Source organism: Heptranchias perlo, chromosome 18, assembly GCF_035084215.1.
Source record: "Heptranchias perlo isolate sHepPer1 chromosome 18, sHepPer1.hap1, whole genome shotgun sequence".
Classification (NCBI taxonomy): domain Eukaryota; kingdom Metazoa; phylum Chordata; class Chondrichthyes; order Hexanchiformes; family Hexanchidae; genus Heptranchias; species Heptranchias perlo.
The window spans coordinates 18,845,427-18,871,367 of record NC_090342.1 but is presented as its reverse complement, the minus strand read 5'-3'; the positions used below and the strand labels follow the sequence as shown (position 1 = coordinate 18,871,367).

Genomic DNA, 25,941 nt, shown 5'->3' with positions numbered 1-25,941 from the left:
GCTCCTTGTGACATTATTCGAAGACAAAGGCCCTCGATTTTAATCTCTCCCTTCCCCCCCCCCCCGCCGCCGCCCCCCCCCCCCTGCCCCCGGCCCCAAGGTGGGTGGGAGAGGGTCGGGAGGGGTTTAAAAGATCAGGATAGGGCAACCCGACTCCATTCCCGCCACTTTAAATTTTAAAGTGCAAGAATCAGGTCATGGACGAGGCTCCCACAAAAGGCAGGTGGGGGCCCAAGCCACTACTTACATTTAACAGAAAGTGAGGGGGAGGCCCAAGCTATGGGATTCCTGGCAAATAAACTGATGTTGGAGCTGCGAGCTCTCCAAGGTAAGTGGCTCTTCCACCACACACTGTGGGCCAGGAGGAGCAGAAGTGCTCCCCCTGGGTCCCTCAAGGAAGCCTTTGACCTTCTACAGCCCCGATCGCCAGCCCCCCTCGCCCACGCCCCTCCCTAGCCCTGATCTTCAGCCTTCCCCGCCCGCTCCAACCCTCCAGATCGCAGGCTTCCCCCCATCTCCCGATTGCCAAGCAAAGCTTCTTTCCCAGTTTGGGGACCATCCCCAAGGGTTTCTGCCTGCAATGTCCTTCCGTAAGTGTTCCCTCTGGCCAGGCTGTCCATTTGGCCGGCTGCTGGGTGGGAGGCAGTGCTACAATATGTTAATGAGGCCCTGCTGTTAAGATCAGCAGGATATCCACGTCCCCGGTCTTCCGTGTTCTTTGGCCATTTTCAGCCTCCCCCACACCCGCCACCTCCTCATTAACATTGGGGCCATGGAGTCAGGTTCCGCATGTATGCTGATAACACCACCAACTCTCTCAACCCCTCCACTGCCTCTGTGTTGTCAGACTGGTTGTTCGACATTCAGTCCTAGATGAGTCACGAATTCCTCCAAATCGCCATTGGTAAGACCAAAGCCATTGTCTTCCTCCCTGTCTCAAACTCCGTACCCTTGCCTCCGACTCCATGCCTGTCCCTGGCCACTCCAACCCCATATCTTCTCCATCACAACGATTGCCTGCCACCTCCGTAATATCACCCATACTTTTGTGACCTCCAGATTTGATTATTCCAATGCTTTCCTGGCCTGCCTCCCATCCTTCAACTTCCATAAATTACCGCTCATCCAAATCACATGTCTATATCTTGTCCTGTACCAAGTCTCACTCATCCCTGTGCTCGCTGACCTTCATTTTCTACCGATCTCTCAATGCCTCAAATTTAAAATTTTCATCCCCAAGTTTAAATCGCTTCACGGCCTCACCCTTCCCAATCTCTGTAACTTGCTCCAGCCCTAACAACTCTCCGAAAAATCTGCTTTCCTCTGACCAGCATTTACTCACCAATAACCTGCTCACTGATGCTCAGTTTGGGTTCTGCCAGGACCACTCGGCTCCAGATCTCATTACAGCCTTGGTCCAAACATGGACAAAAGAGCTGAATTCCAGAGGTGAGGTGAGAGCGACTGCCCTTGACATCAAGGCAGCATTTGATCGAGTGTGGCACCAAGGAGCCCTAGTAAAATTGAAGTCAATGGGAATCAGGGGGAAAACTCTCCAGTGGCTGGAGTCGAACCTAGCACAAAGGAAGATGGTAGTGGTTGTTGGAGGCCAATCATCTCAGCCCCAGGACATTGCTGCAGGAGTTCCTCACAGCAGTTTACTAGGCCCATCTATCTTCAGCTGCTTCATCAATGACCTTCCCTCCATCATGAGGTCAGAAATGGGGATGTTTGCTGATAATTGCAAAGTGTTCAGTTCCATTCGCAACCCCTCAGATAATGAAGCAGTCCATGCCTGCATGCAGCAAGACCTGGACAACATCCAGGCTTGGGCTGATAAGTGGCAAGTAACATTCACGCCAGACAAGTGCCAGGCAATGACCATCTCCAACAAGAGAGAGTCTAACCACCTCCCCTTGACATTCAACAGCATCACCATTGTCCAGAAACTTATTTGGACCAGCCACATAAATACTGTGGCTCCAAGAGCAGGTCAGCGGCTGGGTATTCTGCGGCGAGTGACTCACCTCCTGACTCCCCAAAGCCTCTCCACCATCTACAAGGCACAAGTCAGGAGTGTGATGGAATACTTTCCACTTGCCTGGATGAGTGCAGCTCCAACAACACTCAAGAAGCTTGACACCATCCAGGACAAAGCAGCCTGCTTGATTGGCACCCCATCCACCATCATAAACATTCACTCCCTTCACCACCGGTGCACTGTGGCTGCAGTGTGTACCATCCACAGGATGCACTGCAGCAACTCGCCAAGGCTTCTTCGATAGCACCTCCCAAGCCCGCGACCTCTACCACCTAGAAAGGCAAGGGCAGCAGGCACATGGGAACAACACCGCCTGCACGTTTGCCTCCAAGTCTCACACCATCCCGACTTGGAAATATATTGCCGTCCTTCATTGTCGCTGGGTCAAAATCCTGGAACTACCTACCTGATAGCACTGTAGGAGAACCTTCGCCACACGGACTGTAGCGGTTCAAGAAGGCGGCTCACCACCACCTTCTCAAGGGCAATTAGGGATGGGCAATAAATGCTGGCCTTGCCAGCGATGCCCACATCCCATGAACGAATGAAAAAAAACACCGACCTATTGTCCAATGCCCCCAGTCCCTTTGCCCCACCATTTGCAACAGTGCCTTGAGCCATCTAGGCTCAATGCTGTGGAATTCCCTCCATGAACTTCTCTGCCTTTCCTCCTCCCTCTTCCTTTCACACCCTCCTTAAAACCCACCTCTTTGACCAACCTGTTAGCCACATTTCCTGATATCTCATTTTCGCTTGGCATCCAATTTTGTCTGATTGTGTTTCTTTGAAGCACCATGGTATGCATTTCCACGTTAAAGGCACTATGTCAACAAACGCTGTTGTTGTTGTATGTCGATGTCAGCGTAGGATAGAATAAAGCTTGATGATGAAACCTCCCATTGATGAGTTTTGTGAATTTGTGAAGAACGGTCTTTTGAATGAGATACTACAGGGCTGCCAGTGCTTATGGAATCATATTCCAGCATCACTCAGAGAGGAAAATCGGAAGAGGAAGAATTATCTGTGGTTGTGCAAGAATGTTAAACTTTTTGTTGACGTAATTTAAAATATTTTCAGCTTACAATGAGACCTGAGAATGTTAGACAAAGCTTTTTATTATTTTTGAAGTTTGAGTTACATAAGGGATACTGCTCACTCTTAGAGTTCTTAAAGGGCTAGCTAGTTCATGTTCTAATTCTAAAGAAGTTCCTGTCCAGCAAGGGTAGATATCATTTCTGTTGTGATTTGTCATATGTTCCACATTATTTCTTGGTAGGCGGAGGTGAGATCCCTTTAAACTGGGCTCATTGTTGTGCCATTTCTGATCTGATACATATTGATAGATAGTTGATTTAAACCTTCCCCCACCCTTTGTACAGTAGGTTTGTTTCTTCATGCATAGATATGTACTGAAATTGAGAAATATGAGGCCATGGTATCTCTTACTGCTGAATTTAGAAAAAACAAGTAGTAACGGAAATGTTTTACAACATCTTATTTTGTAGAAGTAAAGATAGTTTCAGATATTATTGGTTGATGAATGGTTATTTGATTGACTGGTTGCTTATTCAGAGTAGAAATTGTTGAACATTTTGCATATCATGAAATCATTTTGCACAATTTGCTGTTGCTGCCATTATTTCTATGGGCATGACACGGCATTCACAGAATTCAGCTGTTCACTTGTCATTTGATCAGAACATCCCAGAATTCTAGAAACGATTCCAGTAGCAGAAACACAAAAACAGAGATAGAATGAAAACTCAAAATGGGTTGACTTTTGGCACATGACGAAAAGTTAAATGTATAAATATACCCTGCACTGTAGGTAGTTGGCACAACTGTGATATTGCATTTTTAAAGTATTTTTACCAGCTGTTGAGATCACTGCAGATTGTTATCATCAAACCCATTACACTCTTAATCCCTTGATTGTGTGCATGTGCTAAATTACATTTGTCCATTTGTTCTGAATTGACAGTGAGGTGACGCTGCATTCTACTGTTTGTCCTTTTGTTGTTGACAGCTTCCTTCAGAATCCTTATTTTATCGTGCAGTCCTGCAAGTTATTATCAAAGAAAACTTTGGAAATGGAAAGACATACAACAGATTGCAAAGAACAAAGTATGTTTTGGAGGTTTGCATGGAATTTCAAGAATATAACTGTTGGGATCTCAGCATCTGAAGACAATTAATTGAAACGGAACGAGGGAACTGGGTAGCAAGTTGGGCTTGAACACAGTCCTTTCATCTCTGGACTCTGGATTTTAATTAAGCGCAAAGTGATGGAACAAAAAAGCTCCTCTTTATGATGACTGTCAAGGGTCCTAAGTAGGAGGTGTTTGGAAAGTTTCAATCTAGTTCCAGTGAGCATGAATCTAAGGCACAGATGTGTTCATAAATTGGCAGCAGAGTGGGTTATCTCACTCACAAGTGAAAATAGTGCAGTAAGGGTGTCCTTCTGAGCTTGGCGTTAATGCACATCTTTGGGCCACAGTTCCAGTATCATTTGATCCTGCTACCAACACCAAACTGCCAATTTCACAGATACTGAACTGCCCCAAAATATTAGGAACATAGGAACAGGAATAGGCCATTCAGCCCCTCGAGCCTGTTCCGCCATTCAATTAGATCATGGCTGATCTGTATCTTCACTCCATTTGCTCACCTTTGTTCCATATCCTTGCCTAACAAAAAATCTATCAATCTCAGTTTTGAAATTTTCAATTGACCTAGCATCACAGCTTTTCGGGGGAGAGAATTCCAGATTTGTACTACCCTTTGTGTGAAGAAGTGCTTCATGACTTCACCCCTGAACAGCCTAGCTCTAATTTTAAGGTTATGTCCCCTTGTTCTGGACTCCCCCACCAGAGGAAATAGTTTCTGTCTATCTGCCCTATGAAATCCTTTAATCATCTCAAACACCTCAATTAGATCACCCCTCACATTGCCCTACATTGATGCCGAACAAGATGTTTGGAACAATGCACCTTATCACAAACTCTGAGAAGCTCCCGTGTTGCACCAGTGTATCATTTCCATTTCCCACACAGCCTATCCTTGTGGCCTCTTGTAGAGAGATTGGCTGAACCCTCAACTAGTGTGAAATTTAAGAGCAGTTTCTTTTCAAGGGAATCCACTGGGAGCTGGGTTGAGACTGGCTGAAATCATTTCACATAGAACCCATTATAATGCTCTGAAAGAGGACAGACTTTCATCTAATCTATCTGGGCTCAATTTCAACTTGGCTCCCAGAGCTGGTCAAGCATAGCATTCTTATTCTAACACATTGCACCGCTTAGTTTCTTCAGGTTATTTAACTTTTACTATAACAAGGTGAAGAATAAAATAGGAGTTGATAGTAAGAGTTATTAAACACATTAATCTTAAATGTAATATTGCTGTAAAACTGATACTGTAGTTTAAAAGTATTTCAGCTGGAAGGACAGTGTTCTGTCATGTGTGTATGTGTCAGCAGTTAAAAAATGTAGTTTTTATGGGCATTGCCTGGTTTTATTTTCACAGCCTGCAAAATGAAAACTTTTTAAAAACAATTTTATATGAAAAATGTATTGAATGGCCAGCTGAACTGCATGCTGAATGAGATAGGCCTTTCTATCTCTTTCACTCTTTTGAAGAAATGCTGCCAATTAATTGAATACCATAAGCTTGTGGATTTTGTACATCCAAGAAGGATCAGTACACTACCTGTGTGTCCCATTGTGGTACCATATTACTTTCTGATAAAACAATGAAAATTTACTTAACTGAGGTTTTCTTGTGTTCAAAACAAACGAATGCCATAAAAATGTCTGTAGCTATTTTAGTAGTAAATTTAACTTAAATGATTGCGTTTTGTGATCTGTGACAATTTACAGCAGCAAACACGTTGGCAAAGTCTATTCTAAGTCCTCGTCCTTTGTGGATTACACCAGAAAATCAGTAGAAAAGCTGGGAATGGATGGCTCGAAGGTTGGTCATTTTATTTGTTTGTTCAAGCTCTGAGATCTGCTACTTGGATTCAGACTGGCACAATGGGCAGGATTTTAACAGGGAAAAATGGGTGGGTTGGGGGCAGGGGGGCATTGAAAATTGCAACAATTTCAGACCCACCCCGAACTTGCCTCCAACCTGCCCATTTCCGGTTTTCACCAGGGAGGGACGAGGGGTGGGTGACTAACCCGCTTTCAGGAGGCGGGTTGGGCACTAAAGCCTTTCATGGAGGCTATGGGCATCCATTTTGAAAGGTTTTGCAATTTCAACCCCTGGGGTGCCGGAATTCCTGGGCCTTCTCCTTCATGCCACGTGAGAGGAGGCGAAAAGGTCTGAAACTGCAGGTAGGTGCCATTCTGGCACAGCTTGTGGGTCCGGAGGAGCAGGAATACTTCCCCCAGGCCCAACAAGCCTACCTGCAGCGACGCAACCCCCCACCGCCCAATGATCACCGACCCCCCCCCCCCACAAACGGTCGCAGACTCCCCATCCAATGATCGCAGAACCCCCCCCAACAATCGCGGACCCCCACAATGACCCCGATCCTGACCCCCCCCCCCCCACCAAGGTGACTGACACCCAATTGTCCCCCGCCCCATATCCCCCCTCCCCCCATGATTGACTCCCCGGTGACTGTTCTCCGATGACACCACCACCCTCCCGCCACCGGATGACCGACATGCCCCTGTGCCCACCCATTCCCCCCCCCCCCCCCCACGCAATCCATACAATCTACGTCAAAATCGTAAAGATGTCCAGGAAACCCGTACTTCCGAGTTTCCCGGCCGAGATTCGATATCCCCTTCCCAGGTCCGAGTCAAAATCCTGGCCAATGTGTCAGTTTCATGTCAGACGGAATAATGGAATAATGGGAATTGTGTACTGCACATTTTCATGCACTGCTTACTGTCGGCCACTAGATGTTGCTAGTGTTTAAATGGTTTGTTGTTCCCACACAAATACTTAAGGCTCTGGTAATAACTTCCTCCATATAGTTTTTAAACTAGTTCTTAACCTGTTTAAAATCAATTGGCTAACACCTGCAGTCAAAAAGCGCACAGAGGAATTTCGTACACGCACATTAAGCATGTTTATGGGAACTGGGCTGGTCAGAATGGGTTGGTATCTGGATCTCTGCTGCCATTGAACTGGGTGATCTTCTGTGAATGAGTTTCACCATGTGAGGGCTACCTCATGAAAGCAGAGCGTTCCCACTAATCAGCAGGGAAACGTATTCTACTTTGCAGTTTGTGCCAATGCGGGCCATGAAAAGTTAACAGACCACACAGGCTTCTGGATTTTGTACATTCCAGGAGGACAGCTGGAGAGAGGAGACACGAACAAGGGTACAAATTAGAACACAGCAAAATTAAAGGGTAAAAACAACTGATTTGCCTTTTGTAGCAATAACATTTCAGCAGGGACGTCTAATAAATCTTTAGCTGCAGTAGCAAGAAATTATAAAATATGACTGGTTATTTTGGCTATTCTCCAAATGCAGCAATCAATCAAATGTTGCCAATGAGAGATCAGAGTACACGATGGGAGTTGCATGCCTGCTGTTTCCTTCAAATGGATTGCAGGGTTTTTTGGAAGCAATGGCCCTGAATTTCCGGTTTGGGCGCAATCTACAATTGGGCATATAGTGCGCCTGAAAATTGTGCTGGCTGGGTTTTATTGTGAGTTTCCGCTAAAATGTACTAACATAATCACAAATGTAAAATCTTCCATGAATCAGCACAATCTGGCAGCTTAACAAAGCGTAATCATTTATTCTTATTTTTATGCAATAAAAAATATTCATTGACTTATTTAAAAATGGTAATCTGGTGCAGTTTTATTAATGCAGCTGAAAATGGGTTTATCACAAACAATAAGCATTTTTAATCAGAGTGTCTAGTCCTCCACCTGTGAGTAAGCTGATGTTAAATCACTGAAAACGACTTAAGAAAACTATACTGAAGCATTTACTACTTTATTTGCTGTACATTGGTCAGTTTCTTAGTAAGTTAAATATTTTTTAATGTTTAAACTGTGCTTACTAATGCCAGTGCGTCTAAGAAAATGAGTTTAGTTTTTAAGACCATTCTTGAACAGCCTCAGGCATGCGCAATTGGTGGAAACTTACCATCCTCATTGTTTCGATCGGGGACGTGGCCAGTATTGTGGGCGAGGCCGGTTTCAGTGCAATTTTTTTTGAGCCAGTGCAAAACATCGTGGAAACTCGAATTCATGCCCAGTGTAAATCGAAATTCTGCGATGTTTTGCGCTGATTTGGCCAAATAGCGCTGAAAAGGCCAGCGCGATCTAGCGGAAACTCAGGGCTGATGTATTTACAGTATGTTTGTCAGCTCTTCTTTCATTAGTGGCTCTTACTATGAATCTTCATGGAATGGCCAACTATATTTGAGGCTGTGTTGCCAAGAAAAGACATAGTGCTTTACATATTTTTGGAACAACCTTTTTTTTATTATTTACTCACTCGTTAATTTGAAGCACCGGTTGTAATATGCAACCAAATTACTTCAATTCAAACAGCCCTTTATCAATATTTTCCACGAAAACTACTTTGTTGATTAAGCAAGGAGGAAACAAAAGCTGACAGAAAAAGGAATATCAGATCACAAGTTACCATACCAGCCCAAACTTGTTTCAAGATATAAATTGTTACTTATTATAGATATAAATATTGACAAAGAATAGCGGGGGTGAATTTCTGCAGGGGGTTTATGCTGTTTTTCAGGGGTTTTTACGAGTCTCCTGCTGAAAAGTTATGGTGGACGATCAGGAGAACCCCTGGTGTCTGTTGAACCCTTTATGTTCCAGTAACTAACAATCTTTAAGTTGCAAAATCGTATACAACTTTCAGTAGAAGTCTGGATCCTATAATAATACTGTGGTTGGGATTTTTTTGGTCCCTGTGTTTAATTTAAAGAAATTGCTTGCATCAGTACTGAAATTTAAGGGGATTTCTGAGAGTCATATGATCCATAAGAGTGAAATAGAGTGAGTGCTCATGTACTCTCTAGGACAGGGGTACATGGATTGCACTCCCCCCCCCCCCCCCCCCCTGTGGACCTCATAGACATGTTTCTCTAAGTGTGTCTGGGTCACCATCCACAGCCGACCGCTCCACTCCTGCCTGTCTCCCTCTGGGGCATTGTTGGAGCCAAGGTATGTATCAGACAGAGATTGGCATTGTGGTCTTTGACAAAACGTTAGTGAGTAATCATGTTGTAGGATTTTACAAGGTAGGTGTTTGTGAACATCGAGAATTGTCACGGTTCTGGATCTTTTGACCATTTTCCACAGAAAGAATTTGGAAAAGGAGTTGCTTAAAATTATGTATAATGTATTCATGCACGGTAAAAATTAAGGGGGTCTGAGACAATAGGTAGTTAACATACTAATGAGCTAGCTTTGCTGTTGTTTTCTCATTGACTGTAAATAATGAGCAATTTGTTAGCTTGTCTCAGTAATCAATAAATATCTCACGCACTTTGTTTTGGGGAGTTGCTGGTCCCAGGAGTTCACCAGGAGGTCTGCCGGGTCTTCCCTTTCTGGTTCTGAACAGCAAGAGATAAAACAATTAGAGACAGACGGTCAAGTAGAGATTTTTGAAATAGGAAGGTTTGTTAAAGAGAAAGCTTAAAAATGCTGGAGGATAGTTAGATACCATCTTTAAGCCAAGTAAGGTGATCCACTTATGTGGTGTAGCATGGCGTATTCTTTATTTTGTATTATGTGAAGATGAGTTATACAGATTGAATTAAGTGAGTCTGATCAGAACAGATGTTCTGTATGTTCACTGTACTGTGAAATAAAGCAGAGCAATGATTTGTATCTGGCTTTAGTCTCACTAAATGTTTGCTCTATATGCCTTCAGAGAGATTGATTGAGATGTGCAAAAGACACAACTATCCAAACCAAGTCACAAGAGGGTAATGTTGTTACACTCCCGGGTTTTACTATTGTGCAAACAGATATTAGAGCAGTGTGAGTTAACACCAATAAAAGTAAGTTGCTCAGATTGTTTGTGAGTGACTGATGCTACTGAACTGTGGAGGGGGGGAATTATTCGATAGGAAATGTCCATGGAGGTTAAAAAAAAATTTAAAACTAATTTTATGCCTAGAATTTCTACGTTGGATGCAGTTTGCTCCAGATTTCTTGCTTTAAACCCCGCACCGAGGGACACGAGTTCCTGAATATCCCCAGTTTAAAACCATGAGATAGTGGTGATACAAATTCATATTGAAAAGCATTCAGAATTGTTAGCTTCCTAGGCGTTATATATAAACTAATACATGGATTGTATTACAGCTGTTTTCAATGGGGAAGAAACTGAAAAGTTTTGAAAGCAAATTTGAAGCTCTCTTTATGCATATTATTGGGGATTTGTAAGAATGTTGCATTGGTTTGTCCAAAGCTATTTGTTGTAGAAAGCAAGTTTTTTTACACAGGAGAAAGCCCATTCAGAGCTAATTTAAAAGAAAAAATGTATTCTAAAATTTCAGGTTTTATTCTGTCTGTTATGACCGCTAATTAGGGTAGATGTTTGAGTCCTTGCCCGCCACCAGCGCCTAAGAAAATCATGGGTATATTGCTCATGACTTTTCAATATGCGTGGAAGTGGGTGAGGACTCAGAGTATCTATCCTCTAGTGACAAACATTCCCTTTTGAATTTTTTTTTTGCATAATTGTTCCCAGATGTGTGTGACGCTGGCAGAGCTGTATTTATTGCCCATTCCTAGCTGCCATGAGAGGGTGGTGGTGAGCCGCTGCAGTCCTTGTGGTGATGGTACTCCCTAGATGGTGTTAAGTAAGGAATTATCAGATTTTGACCAAGCAGTGATGAGCAAATGGCAGTACATGTCCAAGCTATGATGGAGTGTGACTTGGAGAGGACTTTGGAGGTGATGATGCTCTTATGATGTTGTTGCTCTTGTACTGCTTGGTGGTAGAGGATTCGGGGGAGGGAGATATTGTCGAAGTAAGCTTGGCGAGTTGCTGCTGTGCATCCTGTGGATAGTACAAACTGTGGTGGAGGGGGTGGATATTTGAGTTCACGGGCACTGATGAAATGGACTATTTTGTCCCAGATGATGTCGAGCTTCTTGAGTTTTGTTTCAGCTGCACCCATTCAGACCACTGGTGAGCGTTTTTTTTTATTCGTTCACGGGATGTGGGCGTCGCTGGCAAGGCCGGCATTTATTGCCCATCCCTAATTGCCCTTGAGAAGGTGGTGGTGAGCCGCCTTCTTGAACCGCTGCAGTCCGTGTGGTGACGGTTCTCCCACAGTGCTGTTAGGAAGGGAGTTCCAGGATTTTGACCCAGCGACAATGAAGGAACGGCGATATATTTCCAAGTTCCATTGCACTCCTGACTTGAACTTTGTAAATTCTGGAGAGGCTTTGAGGGGTCAGGAGGTGAGCCACCCATCCAGCCTTTTCCCCACTTTTATAACCACATTGTCGATATGGCTGCTCCAGTTAAGCTTCTGGTCAGTGGTGACCTCCTCCCCTGGCTATTAATGTGGGAGACACTCTTGATTCTGGTGCCATTGAAGGGGCAGGTGGTTGGGTCTTTTTTGTTGGAGATAGTCATTGTCTGCCATTTATGTTGCACTAATGTTACCTGTCACTTGTCAGCCCAAGCCTAGATATTGTCCCGTGCCTGCTGTAGCCTGGCATAGGCTGCTTCAACAGTTGTGAATGGAATTGAACAGTAGAGTTCTGCAAACAGCACTGGTTCCCTTTTATGACGGAGGGAGGGTCACTGATGAAACATTAGGCTTAAAATTGAGGAGTGAGGATATGTTATAATGATTGCACTGCTTACTTTGTGGTGCCACAATACCTTGAAGTACCAACACATTTTACTGTTGATGCAGGTTGGCACTGATAGTTCCCAATCTCAGATGTACCATCGTAGGAATGTGCTGAATTCATGTCAGTTGCTTCCCCGTAGAGAGGGGGGAAAAGTCCTCTCGGCTGCTTTCAAGCATCTCTTAGAATCTAGTTAAAGAACCTGGAATAGCCTGCCCTCTTGGATTGGATATGAAGCATATCATGGGAAGCTGTTAAAAAGTGAAAATTGAGTATAAAATACATAAATATCATTCCTCCTCCCAAAAAGAAACTGGAATCTTAATCTACTGAATTCTATTAATTTTCTGTTCTAACCCAATAGGTCGTTTCTGATTTGAAAGTCAGAAACCCCCCCCACTTGGTTAGGAAACTAAAGAAACTTTTTTTAAAATATAATTTTGGCAGACTCCTTAATAATTTAGCTACAAATCCAAATCATACATTAATAGAACATTTTAAAACTTTTCTGTGGTATTTTATAAATAAAAGAGTGGATGTTCTGATGCTGATTGAGGTTTTTTTCTTGTTTCAAACTACTGAAATTACCCAAACGCTCATCAACTGTAATGGAAGAGCTGGAGAAACCAATTATTCCTCAACAAATAGAAAATGCTATTAATATACTTCCATTATATAAAGCTCCTAGTTCATAATGATGCTCATCTGGATTTCATTTAAAGAAAAAAATTGGCACCTTCCTCTGTACCTCTCTTGTTACAGGCTTTTAATGAAGCTAGTGGCAAAGGCTACCTACCGGATATATTGAATCAAGCTATCTTTACTCTTTTTTTAAAAGAAAGACAAAGCCACTTGGTTCAGTTTTAGCCGCATGTCACTCATCAACATTGATTGCATAATCTTCTTGGACTTGGTTACTCTAGTCCCTAATCGGTCTAGTTTTATCTGGGCAGATGCCCTACTGATAAAAGTGGCATAAATGTAAAGCTCACTTTATCATGCAAAGAATAAATGACGCCAGTGTATGTTGTTTCAGTCAATGGTAAAACTTATTTGACAAAGTGGAGTGAACTTGTCTGTTTTGGGTGTTGGAAGTTTGGCTTTCAAAATAAAGTTTGAAGTTGGATTGAAACTACGTGAGAGACCTTCATTGATGCAGGTACTGTGTTAGAATGTCAGAGATGTGCAAGATCCAGATGCCTTCTGTCTTCGATCTTTGTTCTCAAACTAAAGATTGAGCTGCGAAGATTGCTTTAAAAGCACAGATAACAGCTATTAATGCTCATCAGGGTACTGGGTATGTCGGGATTAGAGACAAAGAACATAAGATCTTCCTATATGTTGACAACATCCTCTTGTTTATATTTTACATTTGTGGTTTTCTTTGTCATATTGTACAACATGTTTAAAAAATTGGCCAGATTTCTCGTTACAGGGTCGATAATCTTAAGCTTGAGATCATGGCCATTTCCAAAGGCTGTTTTCCTTCATCTGTACCCTTTAAATAGCCTCCTGAAGGATTATAGAATCATAGAATCATAGAAGTTACAACATGGAAACAGGCCCTTCGGCCCAACATATCCATGTCGCCCAGTTTATACCATTAAGCTAGTCCCAATTGCCTGCGCTTGGCCCATATCCCTCTATACCCATCTTACCCATGTAACTGTCCAAATGCATTTTAAAAGACAAAATTGTACCCGCCTCTACTACTGCCTCTGGCAGCTCGTTCCAGACACTCGCCACCCTTTGAGTGAAAAAATTGCCCCTCTGGACCCTTTTGTATCTCTCCCCTCTCACCTTAAATCTATGCCCCCTCGTTATAGACTCCCCTACCTTTGGGAAAAGATTTTGACTATCTACCTTATCTATGCCCCTCATTATTTTATAGACTTCTATAAGATCACCCCTTAACCTCCTACTCTCCAGGGAAAAAAGTCCCAGTCCATCTAACCTCTCCCTATAAGTCAAACCATCAAGTCCCGGTAGCATCCTAGTAAATATTTTCTGCACTCTTTCTAGTTTAATAATATCCTTTCTGTAATAGGGTGACCAGAACTGTACACAGTATTCCAAGTGTGGCCTTACTAATGTCTTGTACAACTTCAACAAGACATCCCAACTCCTGTATTCAATGTTCTGACCAATGAAACCAAGCATGCCGAATGCCTTCTTCACCACCCTATCCATCAAAAACAAAATACTGCGGATGCTGGAAATCTGAAATAAAAACAGAAAATGCTGGAGAAGCTCAGCAAGACAGGCAGCATCTGTGGAGAAAGAAACAGAGTTAACGTTTCAGGTCGAAGACCTTTCGTCAGAACTGGAAGATGTCAAAGAGTTAAAGTTTTTACGCAAATGCAGAGCCAGGGAAGGGGGGGGGAGGGAGGTGAGGGGAGGAAAGAACAAAAGGGAAGGTCTGTGATAGGGTAGAGGGCACAAGTGATTAAATGACAAAAGGGATGATGGTGGAAGGCAAGGAAGGTGTTAATAGGACAGGTTAAGAAACAAAAGATTGATCAGGAGTAGCTATAAATGGCAGCAGCAGAACCATTACCAGCACTAGCTGACCAAGAAAATGGGAGCAGTGGTTATGATCTGAAGTTATTAAAATCAATGTTGAGTCCGGAAGGTTGTAAAGTACCTAAACAAAAGATAAGGTGCTGTTCCTCGAGCTTACGTTGAGCTTCATTGGAACAGTGTAAGAGGCCGAGGACAGAGAGGTCAAAGTAGGAGTGGGAAGGGGAACTAAAATGGCAAGCGACTGGCAGGTCAGGGTCACCCTTGCGGACAGAGCTGAGCTTCTCTAGCATTTTCTGTTTTTATTCCTGAAGGACTAATGTATCTGGGAATATTAGATTCCTATAATATTAATAGCCTTAGTCACTTAAATCTAAACCCCATATTCTGTCAAATTGAATCTCATCTCACTCAATGGGAAAGGCTGAAACATTAAAAAAATTCTTCCATTGCTTTAAATTTAGTAACATTTTCTCTTTGCTCCTGTTCTCCAAGTCATTATTTTTTTTTAGAATCATTCATAATTTGCTTAAGAAAATCTGTTTATTGTTTAACGGTGTTTATTGTTAGCTCAGTGGGACATAATTAAGCCAAGAGCTGAGCATGATAAAGTTACGACCGAACAGAACAAAGGACCCAGACCTTTTATTCCAACAGTTGGCAGTCATAGTTATTTTTATACCTCCTCTCCCAAGCACCAACAAACCAGCTGATTATTTATAGAGTAGTTGCAGTTCAAGCATTTACACTGTGCTACTTGATGTATCAGCAAGTATTGTTTGGGAAGTAGTGCAATCAATTTGTGATTCTCAATACTGGGTGTTCCAGAAAGCTACAAATTAACAGGAAGTATTGTTCATCTCACAAAAATAGCTTGTTAAGGGGGGATTTTACAATATGGGCTGGAGGTTCTTTAATCACTTGTGGAAGGATAAGAACATTTCAAATATCAATAATGCATACGTGTCTAGATAATTTAAAGACTTGAGTCTAGCTTGTATCCATAGTTTGTGGGAATTGTTCATCCCACTTCAAAGTGTAACATATGCAACAGATCTGTCGCTCTTGCATTTGTTTGTTTGACTGGCCAAAATAACCATTATCTGTTAAGTTAACCGCACAAATGTTACCGAGCACAAATCAACACCCCCACACACAGAAAAACAACTAATCAAGTTACTCAAATATTTTCAAAGCTGTCAATCAGAAACCAGCAACAGTCACAAGCAAACCAATTAAATCACTCAAACATATTTTCTAACTTCCGTGTGTGGCCATACTGTTTCCTCATCCAGCCGACCATATATACAGCAAACCAATAAAGGTTATAATGTAAAAAAAGTCATTACAAATAGTTAAACTTGGTTAGAAAATGACTGAAGTTCTGTTGGCAATCTGTCCAATAAATATTTTCCCAGAGGCTTTCTCTCTCTCTCAGGGGCCTGAGATTGAGTATTCCTTCTTTACTGGAGAATATCCCACTCCGCGAGTATTCCTACACCTAAAGTCTCCAGACTGCAACCTCACTGATTATTTCCAGTCCCCAGTCTTCCCATGTGCTCCAACCTCCTGCTTCCAATTGGCCATAACTCCTGCCCCAGCTCCTCCTGTCCTGAACCTCAGTTCCACCTGTAGCACCTCTCTGACAGCCTCTTCTTACTTAATCCAGATACCCTTCTATAAATCCAATATATATTGCCTCTTGCTGCACACCCCAGCCTTAATAAAGTCAAGAGATACATATTGAATACATCAGCTAAAGAACATTTGTGGGAGACCTGTCGATGAGAATGGAGATAGGAGGAGAGACTTAAAAGATTGAGACAGAAATACAAAACAAAGAGAAAAAGAGTCGGACCAAACAAAGATAGGCCCTGAATTTTCTTGCTATCTTCATCACTTACGCCATTGTTACGTCGTTATTTTGCTGAAAAGATCAAGGAAATTAGCATTTTAACACATTTGGGTATATTTATGCAAATATTGTGCTAAACACAATCTTTTTAACTGCAAACCTTATGTCTGTGAAAGTCCCTCAGGGCTCATTTGAAGAGCTGCACTGTTCAAGTACACAGACGTTTCCTTGGTTTACGACATCCTACACCCGGTGTGAGTTTACACCCCAAAAAAACGGTTAACAGCTTCCCCCATCACTTCAGACAATTGTAAGTGAGGGGTTGGTGAGCTGAAGAGGGCACCAACTTCACATACCGTTTACAAGCTTCCGATGAACCTTTTTTAACCCATTTCTTCACATTTTCTAATCACTGACATCTGCACTTCATTTTATTGTAGTGCTTTCCTCTCTTCCCAGTGAAAAAAAACTTTGGGATCCCTGTCTTTCCCCACCCCCAAAACCATACTCAGATCAACTTTGGACAATGGATGGCTTTCCTCATGGGAATACCACTCCATGCCATCATAATGGAGAAGGAGTTGCAGCAGCAGCTTGTCCAGGCCAGGAGAATCAGGTACCATGGCTGAGGACAGCAACCCACCAGGTACCATACTCCCCAACAAGTCTACAGGCCACACCAGTCCTACGAGGACCTCTCCAAGGAGCTGTACATCTGATGGCTGTATCTATCCAAGGATGCCATTGGACATCTCTACCAACCTCATCACAAAGATTACGGGCATTTCGGATCCTGGGATTTATTAATCAAGGCATAGAGTTCAAGAGCAAAGAAGTTATGCTGAACCTTTATAAAACACTGGATAGGCCTCAGCTGGAGTACTGTGTTCAATTCTAGGCACCACACCTTAGGAAGGATGCCAAGGTCTTGGAGAGGGTGCAGTAGAGATTTTCTAGAATGGTGCCAGGGATGAGGGACTTCAGTTATGTGGAGAGACTGGAGAAGCTGGGGTTGTTCTCCTTCGAACTGAGAAGGTTAAGGGGAGAATGGTTTTGACAGAATAAATAAGGAGAAACTGTTTCCAGTGGCAGAAGGGTCAGTAACCAGAAGACATAGATTTAAGGTGATCGGCAAAAGAGCCAGAGGTGACATAAGGAAACATTTTTTTATGCAGCAAGTTGTAATGATCTGGAATGCACTGCCTGAAAGTGTGATGGAAGCAGATTCAATAGTAACTTTCAAAAGGGAATTAGATAAATACTTGAAGGGAAAAAATTTACAGGGCTATGGGGAAAGAGCTGGGGAATGGGACTAATTGAATGGCTCTTTCAAAGAGCCAGCATAGGCACGATTGGCCGAATGGCCTGCTCCTGTGCTGTACCTACTATGATACTCTGATGATCTGCTACAACTGCTCCATCCTTGGCAGTTAAAGTGACAGCAGCCCTCAGTGTTTACAGCTTCGTATCCTTTCAGACTGCCACAGGTCATCTGTACAACATTAGCCAGGGAGCAGATGTTGTCCAGGTATCAGACACCCTCTTTCATAGAACAGCCTAATTCCTCCACTTGGGCTTCACCCCCAAGGCTGCAGAGGCACGGAACCAGGGACCGCTACAGAATAGCTGCATTCCCCGGGATGCATAATGGTGTGAGCTTACTTCCTTGACTTGGCCTTACACCACTTGTCAGAATGTGAAATGCTGCCAGTTTGGCAACTTCACTCAAGTTATACTGTCAGTTTTGCAAAGTGGTTTTGGAATCAATTGGTGGTATAAACTGATTGTAAAAGATAACCAAGAAAATTTCAATATTCTGTATTTTGGCAGAATCATACTTGTAAAGGAATTTGTCTTTCTGCCGCTCTTCATTGTTCTCCCCAGCTTGTCTACCTTCTTACTGCAACATCTCCCTATAAATGACTTGAGGAAAGAAAGAAACTTTGATGCCTTACAGAATAAACCAAGGGTTTTTATTTGGTAGTACAGCGACCATACACAGAAACCTATGGAGACTCATCTAAGTTATTTACTGTTTCCTTCTTTTTCTACCTCTCTGTTTTGTTTTGCATGGAGTCTTTATACTGTATATGCATTTTATATTGTGTTTGTCTTCTACAAAAAACCTATAAAATTATATAGTTTATACTGTTTTGAAACAGTCAAATATTCTCTGTCATTAGTTATTGCTGGCAAGCAATATACTGAAACGCTTGTGCTAAATATGCTGGGGTCATTTCGTGGTAAATGAAGATGTTCTGGATAATTATTCCTGAAGTAAAAATATTACAAAACCAGTGACATTGATACTTTAAACGGGCATATCATTTACGAGTGTTTTTTGATTTATTTACATATACTGAATGCTGTGAAATAAATCTCATCTGGATAAGTCAATCTGTCGGTGAAATAATTTAAGAAAAGTGACAAGAGGCTGTCTGGCTTTTTTTTACCTGCCCAAGCAATAACTAAAGATTTTTCATGAAGGAAATGCCTCTCTAAATATAAGTTGACATTAACCATATTCTGTTGTGTCTTCGTTGACTAAATGTGGCAGACCTGGCACCATAGAAAGGAAGGCATGCCTGAAAATGTTTACTTGACCTCTACCAAATCAAATTGCTTAAGTAACGAGCTTTTAGCCAAAGCTATGTATTGCTATCTGTATGAGGTACACCAACTGCATATTGTAACAATTGTACTTTGACAGATATGTTTATGACATTGGCTGGAACAATTCCAGTCGATCACATGGTTATAATTGGACTTAAATGTGTGCCTTTTTTCCATTTTTCAGCTATCAGACAGTTTAATACAAGGTTATTATGACAGATACATGCCCCGAATGAAAGAGTTGGAAGCATTTAACCTGGTAAGCTTTGGGGAACAGACATAAAAATACTTTGCACATGTGAAACAAAGGAAATGTGCTCATTCCTCCAGAATAGCTGCTGCTAACACTATTAACATGACAGTGCAGCCAAAACAAAAGTTTGTTGTAATAGCAATATTTTTGTAACATTGTACAGATTCTTCGGACCAAATTTGCAATAAACTAAGTACAGTAAATGAAGTGTCCTGTTCAAGAACCATCAAGCACAGGTTTTATATCTGCTGAATAATAGAGTGCAGCAGTTGGCTTTTCTTCAACAAGGAATTTCAACTGCCCATTCAAAGGAGACACTACCCTTTCATCACTGATTTCTGGGTTTGAATCAGCCCAGACTGTTAGGATGAAAGCCTGCTCTCTTTGATGGCTGTAAGGGTCGTATGTCAAATGAATTTGGGCCGACTCAATCAAGTTCATATTGAGCATGGGTCCACGGCACAAATTTGTAATTTGGCCTAAAATAGTGATCCCTTTCCAAGAGGCCACAGGGTAGTAGCTGACAAAAAGAAGAAAAATCATTTTGGTACTCTAGTGTCAAGGTGTCCCTGATGTGAGAGTGCTTGATGCTGACATTTGGTGCCAAAAGTGGGAAAGTTAAGAAAGTGTTTCATCTTCCAGCACTGTCATCACTCACCTTAACCAGAACAAAAATAACCAAAATCAACAAAAACGTTTTTTTTTAATTTAGTAAGAATGTAAATGGGTACAGAAACAGATAATTGAGCTGGATTTGAAACTACTGAGACAATTATCGCTGTACAGACACTTTGATCGAGATACTTCTGAGAAACCTACTCAGTACACAGACATTGTATAGTGGATGTCTTAAACCCTGTAATATCGCTTGAAATTAAAAAGATAATAAAATTTCAGTTTGACTGTTGTTTTAGATCTCTTACAGTATAGTCCGGCTTAATGATACCATTCGGTTCTCTGACTTAAGTAGGAGTTGTTTTATTACCAAAACATAGTTAAGTAGTAGGTGTATTGTTGAGAAAAGATTTTCACCTGTTTTAAAAAGTTTGGTTATTACATTTTAGGGATGAAAATGTCTGTAATATTTGGTTTTGTTAATTGTTTGCTGCTATATAGGAAGTTCACCACTATACATCCTGAAGCTTGCGGTATTAGTGAACAAACTCATGGATTCTTCCAGAACTTCTAATGCCAATTTCTGTCCTTGGTGTTGTGTGCCAGTACAGCCTGATGCACAGAGTAACAAACAATGTTACATTCCTGGGTGTCTATCTGAAAACAGTCCTAATTACACATATTGGTGCTCAGGCATTCTTAAGACTCCATTAATAGCATGAAGGGAGCACTTTAACAGCTATGTTACAGTGCCTCTCCATACAGACTGTTTGCAATTTTGTTGGCAGCCAGTCTAAGGAGTCCAACAAAGAGCATACTGTGTCTCTTGGTAAAACATATTGTGTCTTGTATATTCCAGAATTGTGTTAATTAGAGCAAGGAAAAGGAAGAGGTCATTTTCTCATATAATGTGTTGGCATATTTATGTATAGTATACTTAATTAACTTTTACTAAGGCCTACTTGATGCTAAAATACCTTGGAATTTCAGAATATTATATTGACATAAGAATCTATACCTTATGAGCGAAAGTCGTGAACCTCACTGAAAAATACTTTCTATTAAGTACAATTAGAGGCAGCTGTTTAAATAGATTAATAATTAAAACTATTGAATACATCATGCAGCTGAGGTATCTGAGGACCTGATACTTATGAACTACTTAAACAGACAACTAGAACTGTTTTATGCATCTTTCTTTCAGCTGAAGGTAGCCTTAGCCCCTTGTATAGAGGGTTTGATACTTTTGGACCGGCTTTGCTACCTCAAGGAACAGGTAAGTATTTCTCACTGGATGGGGTATATGGAGTACTTCATTTTACCAAAGATGTAATGCCCATAATGTCATTTCAGAGATTTTCAGAAAATGCTTTTATTTCTTTAAATCAATCTATGTAACTTTGCATTCTTTAAAACGTATGGCTAACATATGCTCTTTATATTTGATACAGTTACATTTGTTTATCTCACTTAATCAAAAAAACTGGCACTAAAAATACAGCCATTAGACAGAAGACAGTATATAATCCTATTGAGAGCTATACTTTACAATGATGGGGTATAAGCAGAATAAAATAGTGAAATTATAGTACCTTAATTACAGTGAATCACCTGTATTAGTTACAATAAATTATTTGCACATGGTAAATACTGTAATTACAATATGATTTTATCATTAAATAGAAGACTATAAATGCAGAAACACATGTATTCAATGTAAAATGGCATGTGTTTTGTTGAAGCCCTTTTTTTTAGTGAACCATTTGAAAGATTTCTAAAACTTACATCTTTTGCAGGACAACGTAGCTTGGTCGGCACTAGTACAGTTGTTTGATCCCCTGAAGTCCCCAAGATGTTATGCAGTAATTGGTGTGAAGAAGTAGCACTGTTCCAAATTCACTTACCGCATTACAAGTTTTGACTCCATGCTTTTTGGTTTATCCGTTCCTGTACAATTTAAATTCATGTTTTTAAGAGTTCCGAGTTTGCTAGTTTTACATTATATTTTTAAACTGTTGATTAAACTTTTTCTTCTAGCAGTGCAGATACGACAATTTAATGACCAAATGGAAAGCATTAGAACGGGACAGTCATTATTACATATTACATTTCTTGGCAAGACTTGCTCAACTGAAAGAGCAAAGTCTTAAAGATGAAGTCACGTTTTTATAATACAAAAAATAAAACTTTTATTTCAGTAGCAGCCACATTATATGGGCCCCTTCACTCTGTGTAAACAGAAATATATTATTCTTTCCTAATGGAAAACTAATTCAAATCTACTTGCATGCACATTTTTTGTTTGAGAACCTAAATTATGTAGAATAAATGATGACTGAGAGTGTGTTACGATGGTGATCTGGCACATTTAAGAGTTGGAGTAACATCATAGAACTTATGGCCTAGAAATTGGTTCACACTGGTGGGGAAGGAGTGATTGGAAAGGGGCTGAGCCGGGGCCAGCAACAGTCTTAGGCACTGCAATGGAGCCATGAGGAGCACTCCTATACCTCCCGGCTCCACAATCAGGTGAGCATTTTTTAAAAACTTCCCTTTCTGGTGACGGCCTCCAGTGGCCCCATTAAGGGCCGCTGGTTAGGCTGCATGGAGACCACATTTTCCTGAAGGCAGCCGGCCCAGTGCCTGCTGCAATCGGGGCTGCCCAGTTTTACAAAGGGAGCCTCAAACAGGCTTTAGGCCTCCTATTTGCATATGCAAAGGGCCTAACGCCCGTTTCAGTTGCGGGCCCTGGACACCTCTTTTTCTGCCTTTACCAATATGTTGGGTGATGTGCTTCTGGCATGTAATGAGTGTGTAAACCATATTGGATGCTTAGGCACCTGAGAAATGGGCAGTGTGCCATTGAATTTCTAGGCTTATATCTTTTTACCCACCCATTTTAACACTGGAAGCAGCCCTGTCAAACTAAGCTGTATCATGTGTACATTTTTTTTAACTGTTCTATTGTCAGAGTTTATTTTTCATGGCATCTTTTTTTCTGTTGTGCCAATCAGCAATAATGAATGGGTACATTGGTACAACATTGTTATTGTTATTACAATGGAGTCATAGAATGATAGAATTTTACAGCACAGAAGGAGATCATTAGGTCAACGGTGCCTATTCTGACTCTTTGGAAAAGGTCCCATTCCCCTGCCCTTTCCCTATACCCTTTTTTTTCTTTTTCAGCGATTTATCTACTTTCCTTTCAAACAACCTTCTGTGTTTAAAAAAAAAATCTCCTAGCTTCTCCCTTTATTCTTCTGGTGATGATCTTAAACTTATGTCCTCTATTTATCAACTCACCAACCAGTGGAAATGGTTTTTCCCTATTTAATTTATCAAAGCCCCTTGTCATTTTGACGCCTCAATCAGATCTCCTCTTAACTTTCTCTGTTCTAGGGAAAAGAATGCTAGTTTTTCTAGTCTCTCCACAACAAAATCTCTTGTTCCTGGTATCATCTTTGCAGACCTTTCCTGTAGCTCTCTATGGCCTTGACATCTTCCTGAAGTAAAGTATCTTAAACCTTACACCCTAGGGATAATTTTAGCCCCCCAAGACCGGGTGGGCAGTCAAAATAGTAGATTTTTGGAGCAGGACCACATCCTGGCTCCAATGTGCCCACTTCTGGCAGGTTTGTGTGCATGTGCACAACAGACACCAGAAAGTCACGCCCCCAATTAAAGCCGGTGGGCCGATACTTAAAGGGGCAATGTACCTCATTGAAATACTTGAGGTACTTCATATTTGGTATATTGGAAAACTTAAATGTACCTTATCTGTTCGAGTTTTTCATCGCTTCTGATTCACATCAGGTAAAAACAGGTGGGAAGGGTTGCATCCATGAGATGAGTGCCTGTATGGCACTGCTTGTGTGCCTGGTGGAGCAGGTGTGCTTCATCGAGGCCCAACAAGGTCATCTGGCCGACAGGACCCCCGCGATTCTCCGATCCCCCATCCTGGACCCCACCCCAATCCCTAATGCTGGCTGGACCCTCGATGTCGTCCACATCCCGCTACCTCCCCCTGCCCCCGCTTCGATTTTTTCTAAGCCCAGTGATCTCTCTGATTTGCAGCTCCATTGACTGCTGATAGGCAGCCAGCCTGGCGCGTGGGAAACCCGGAAGCTCAAATACTTACCTTCCTTTGAGTTGCAATCACAGATTGCAATCACAGATCACTTGTAAATATTTGAATATGTGAACGTCTAAGTCTGTCTGCTTTTCAGATCCTTCTGCCATTTAGTGCCTATGCTTTTTTTCCCAAACTGTATTACCTCACATTTCTCCACTTCAAATTTTGACTAACTTCTATCTCCCAAATCTACTAAGCTTTTAAGATTACAGACACTCTGCAATACATGCATTGCATCACTTTTTAACACCATGTTTATATACTTTTGCCAAGGCGCTTTAACAGATGTTTTATTTAATAAGTGGTTAGAGGTTGGTTATGTAGTGATTATTTATAACTCATCATTTCTCTGTGCTGTTATACATCCGAAACTGGCAAGGAGACAAAAGTACACAATCCATTTAGCATGTATTGCTGTTTATAATGTTCAAGCATGATTCCAACTTTTTGGGGGCAAATAATGTTAAGTTTTTGGAGATAAATCACATTTATATGTGCATGAAGGAGAATTGTAGGGAAGAGAGAGGCAGTGTTTAAAATAATAAATAATTGAAATACAGTAAAACCTCAATACAATGACCATCTTGGGACCATCCTTACAAATGTGGTCCCTGTTATAGGTTTAACTGTGATTTTATTTATGTTTGGGACTAGTACAGTCTGGTCATTGTACATAAGTGTTTTTTTAGAGGTTGGTATGTACTTATTAACCAAAGTTTAATATGTGCTGGAAATGTACTTAGGTCCTCTGATTATGCTGTGGGATACTAATGTATGAAGCCTAACCCAAAATTACTCTCTCCACTATCTGAGCTGGGGCATTAATGTCTTTTCTTTGTTTGCTAAAAGAGTGGAGAGAAATTTAAACAAACACATAAAGCACGCATATGCTAGTACCTCATTGTTTAATTTCAGGGCCTTAATATTTATGTACAGTAACTTCTGCTTAATTGCATACAGAACCACATTTTAAATAACCTCGATTGATGTGAATGGGTTTTCTTTGACCATTGCCTTTTTCATTATCATCTGTATATTTTCACTATAATTCTGATCAGAAAGTAGGAAAGATGCCATTAGTTAATGAAATAAAGTGACCGTATTTATTTTTAAATCAGTATTGTTATCCTGTTTGTTGCAGCTCATGGTGGTTATTGCACTACACAGTACAAGCTACAATACAGCAAAAAAAATAGATTGGTGGAACCCAAACTAAATTCCAAGTGGCAACACATTGTACAAATTAGTAAGTGGGGGAGGTTGATCTTTAGGATAACATTTCTTGCAAACAAATGTTTTAGGTGTAGAACTATAATCAATTAAATAGGTTGGGTTTACATAAGAAATAATGGCAGACAAACTGATCATTTAGTCTCTTCCACTTTTGACAATCATACAGTTAAGCATTGTGGAATTAAATGGGACATATTGCACCTTGTCTCACTCATATATTGTTTGCTTTCCAGTGATTTTACGTTCTTGTGGATCTACCATCTTGGTTCCTTTTCTATTTAGTGAAATAAAATTAAAGTTGAAAATATGAATCTTTGGGGCCCAATTTTCCAGTCCCTACAAAAGTGGGTTTGTGCTGGCCCAAAACTTAGGTGCACTCACACCCATAGTGTAGGGGACAGGCTGCACCCAGTTTTCTGATTACAAGATCCACCTCCTATTTCTAGCCCAGGATCATTTATATATGGGAGTCATGACTATCCAGTGGCAGATACTTGCTGTGGTAGGCCACAGACGCCTGCTGCAGTGGGAGGGAGAGGCAACTGATGATGGGGCCTCTGGATGGCTGTGCTCCTCATTTTTGGCCCTTAGGCTTTCTCTGCTCATCTACAAATAGATGTTGGGGGCCTAATTGGTGTCCCCTGCATCCAGCGTTTGAAGAGTGCAAAAGGATGAAAACATGGTGGAAGCTGTGGTTAACAGATACCTGCATACATATGGCCAGGTGTATTATGCTCCTACCATGGTGGGGAAGCAAGGACATGGTCCCAAGTAGCTTTTCACCTCTATTTGCCCAAAGTCGGCCAAAAACTTGGCGGGAGCGAGGCAAAAAGTCTCGGTCATTATGTCCAAAG

The 25,941-nt window shown here is 41.4% G+C and overlaps 1 protein-coding gene across 2 annotated transcripts in view; it reads left to right on the top strand.

Annotated features, from left to right (window-relative positions):
* The window catches only part of mettl25 (methyltransferase like 25), a 75,201-nt gene extending 50,251 nt beyond the window's left edge, over nt 1–24,950 (top strand). For both annotated transcript variants that reach the window (XM_067999461.1, XM_067999460.1), the window contains 5 exons: nt 4,068–4,165; nt 5,920–6,013; nt 19,036–19,110; nt 20,924–20,995; nt 21,516–24,950. In XM_067999461.1, coding sequence (XP_067855562.1) covers nt 4,068–4,165; nt 5,920–6,013; nt 19,036–19,110; nt 20,924–20,995; nt 21,516–21,602 — 426 coding nt within the window. In that variant the 3' untranslated portion in view covers nt 21,603–24,950. The remainder of the gene's footprint in view (nt 1–4,067; nt 4,166–5,919; nt 6,014–19,035; nt 19,111–20,923; nt 20,996–21,515) is intronic.
* The last annotated feature ends 991 nt before the right edge of the window (nt 24,951–25,941 follow it).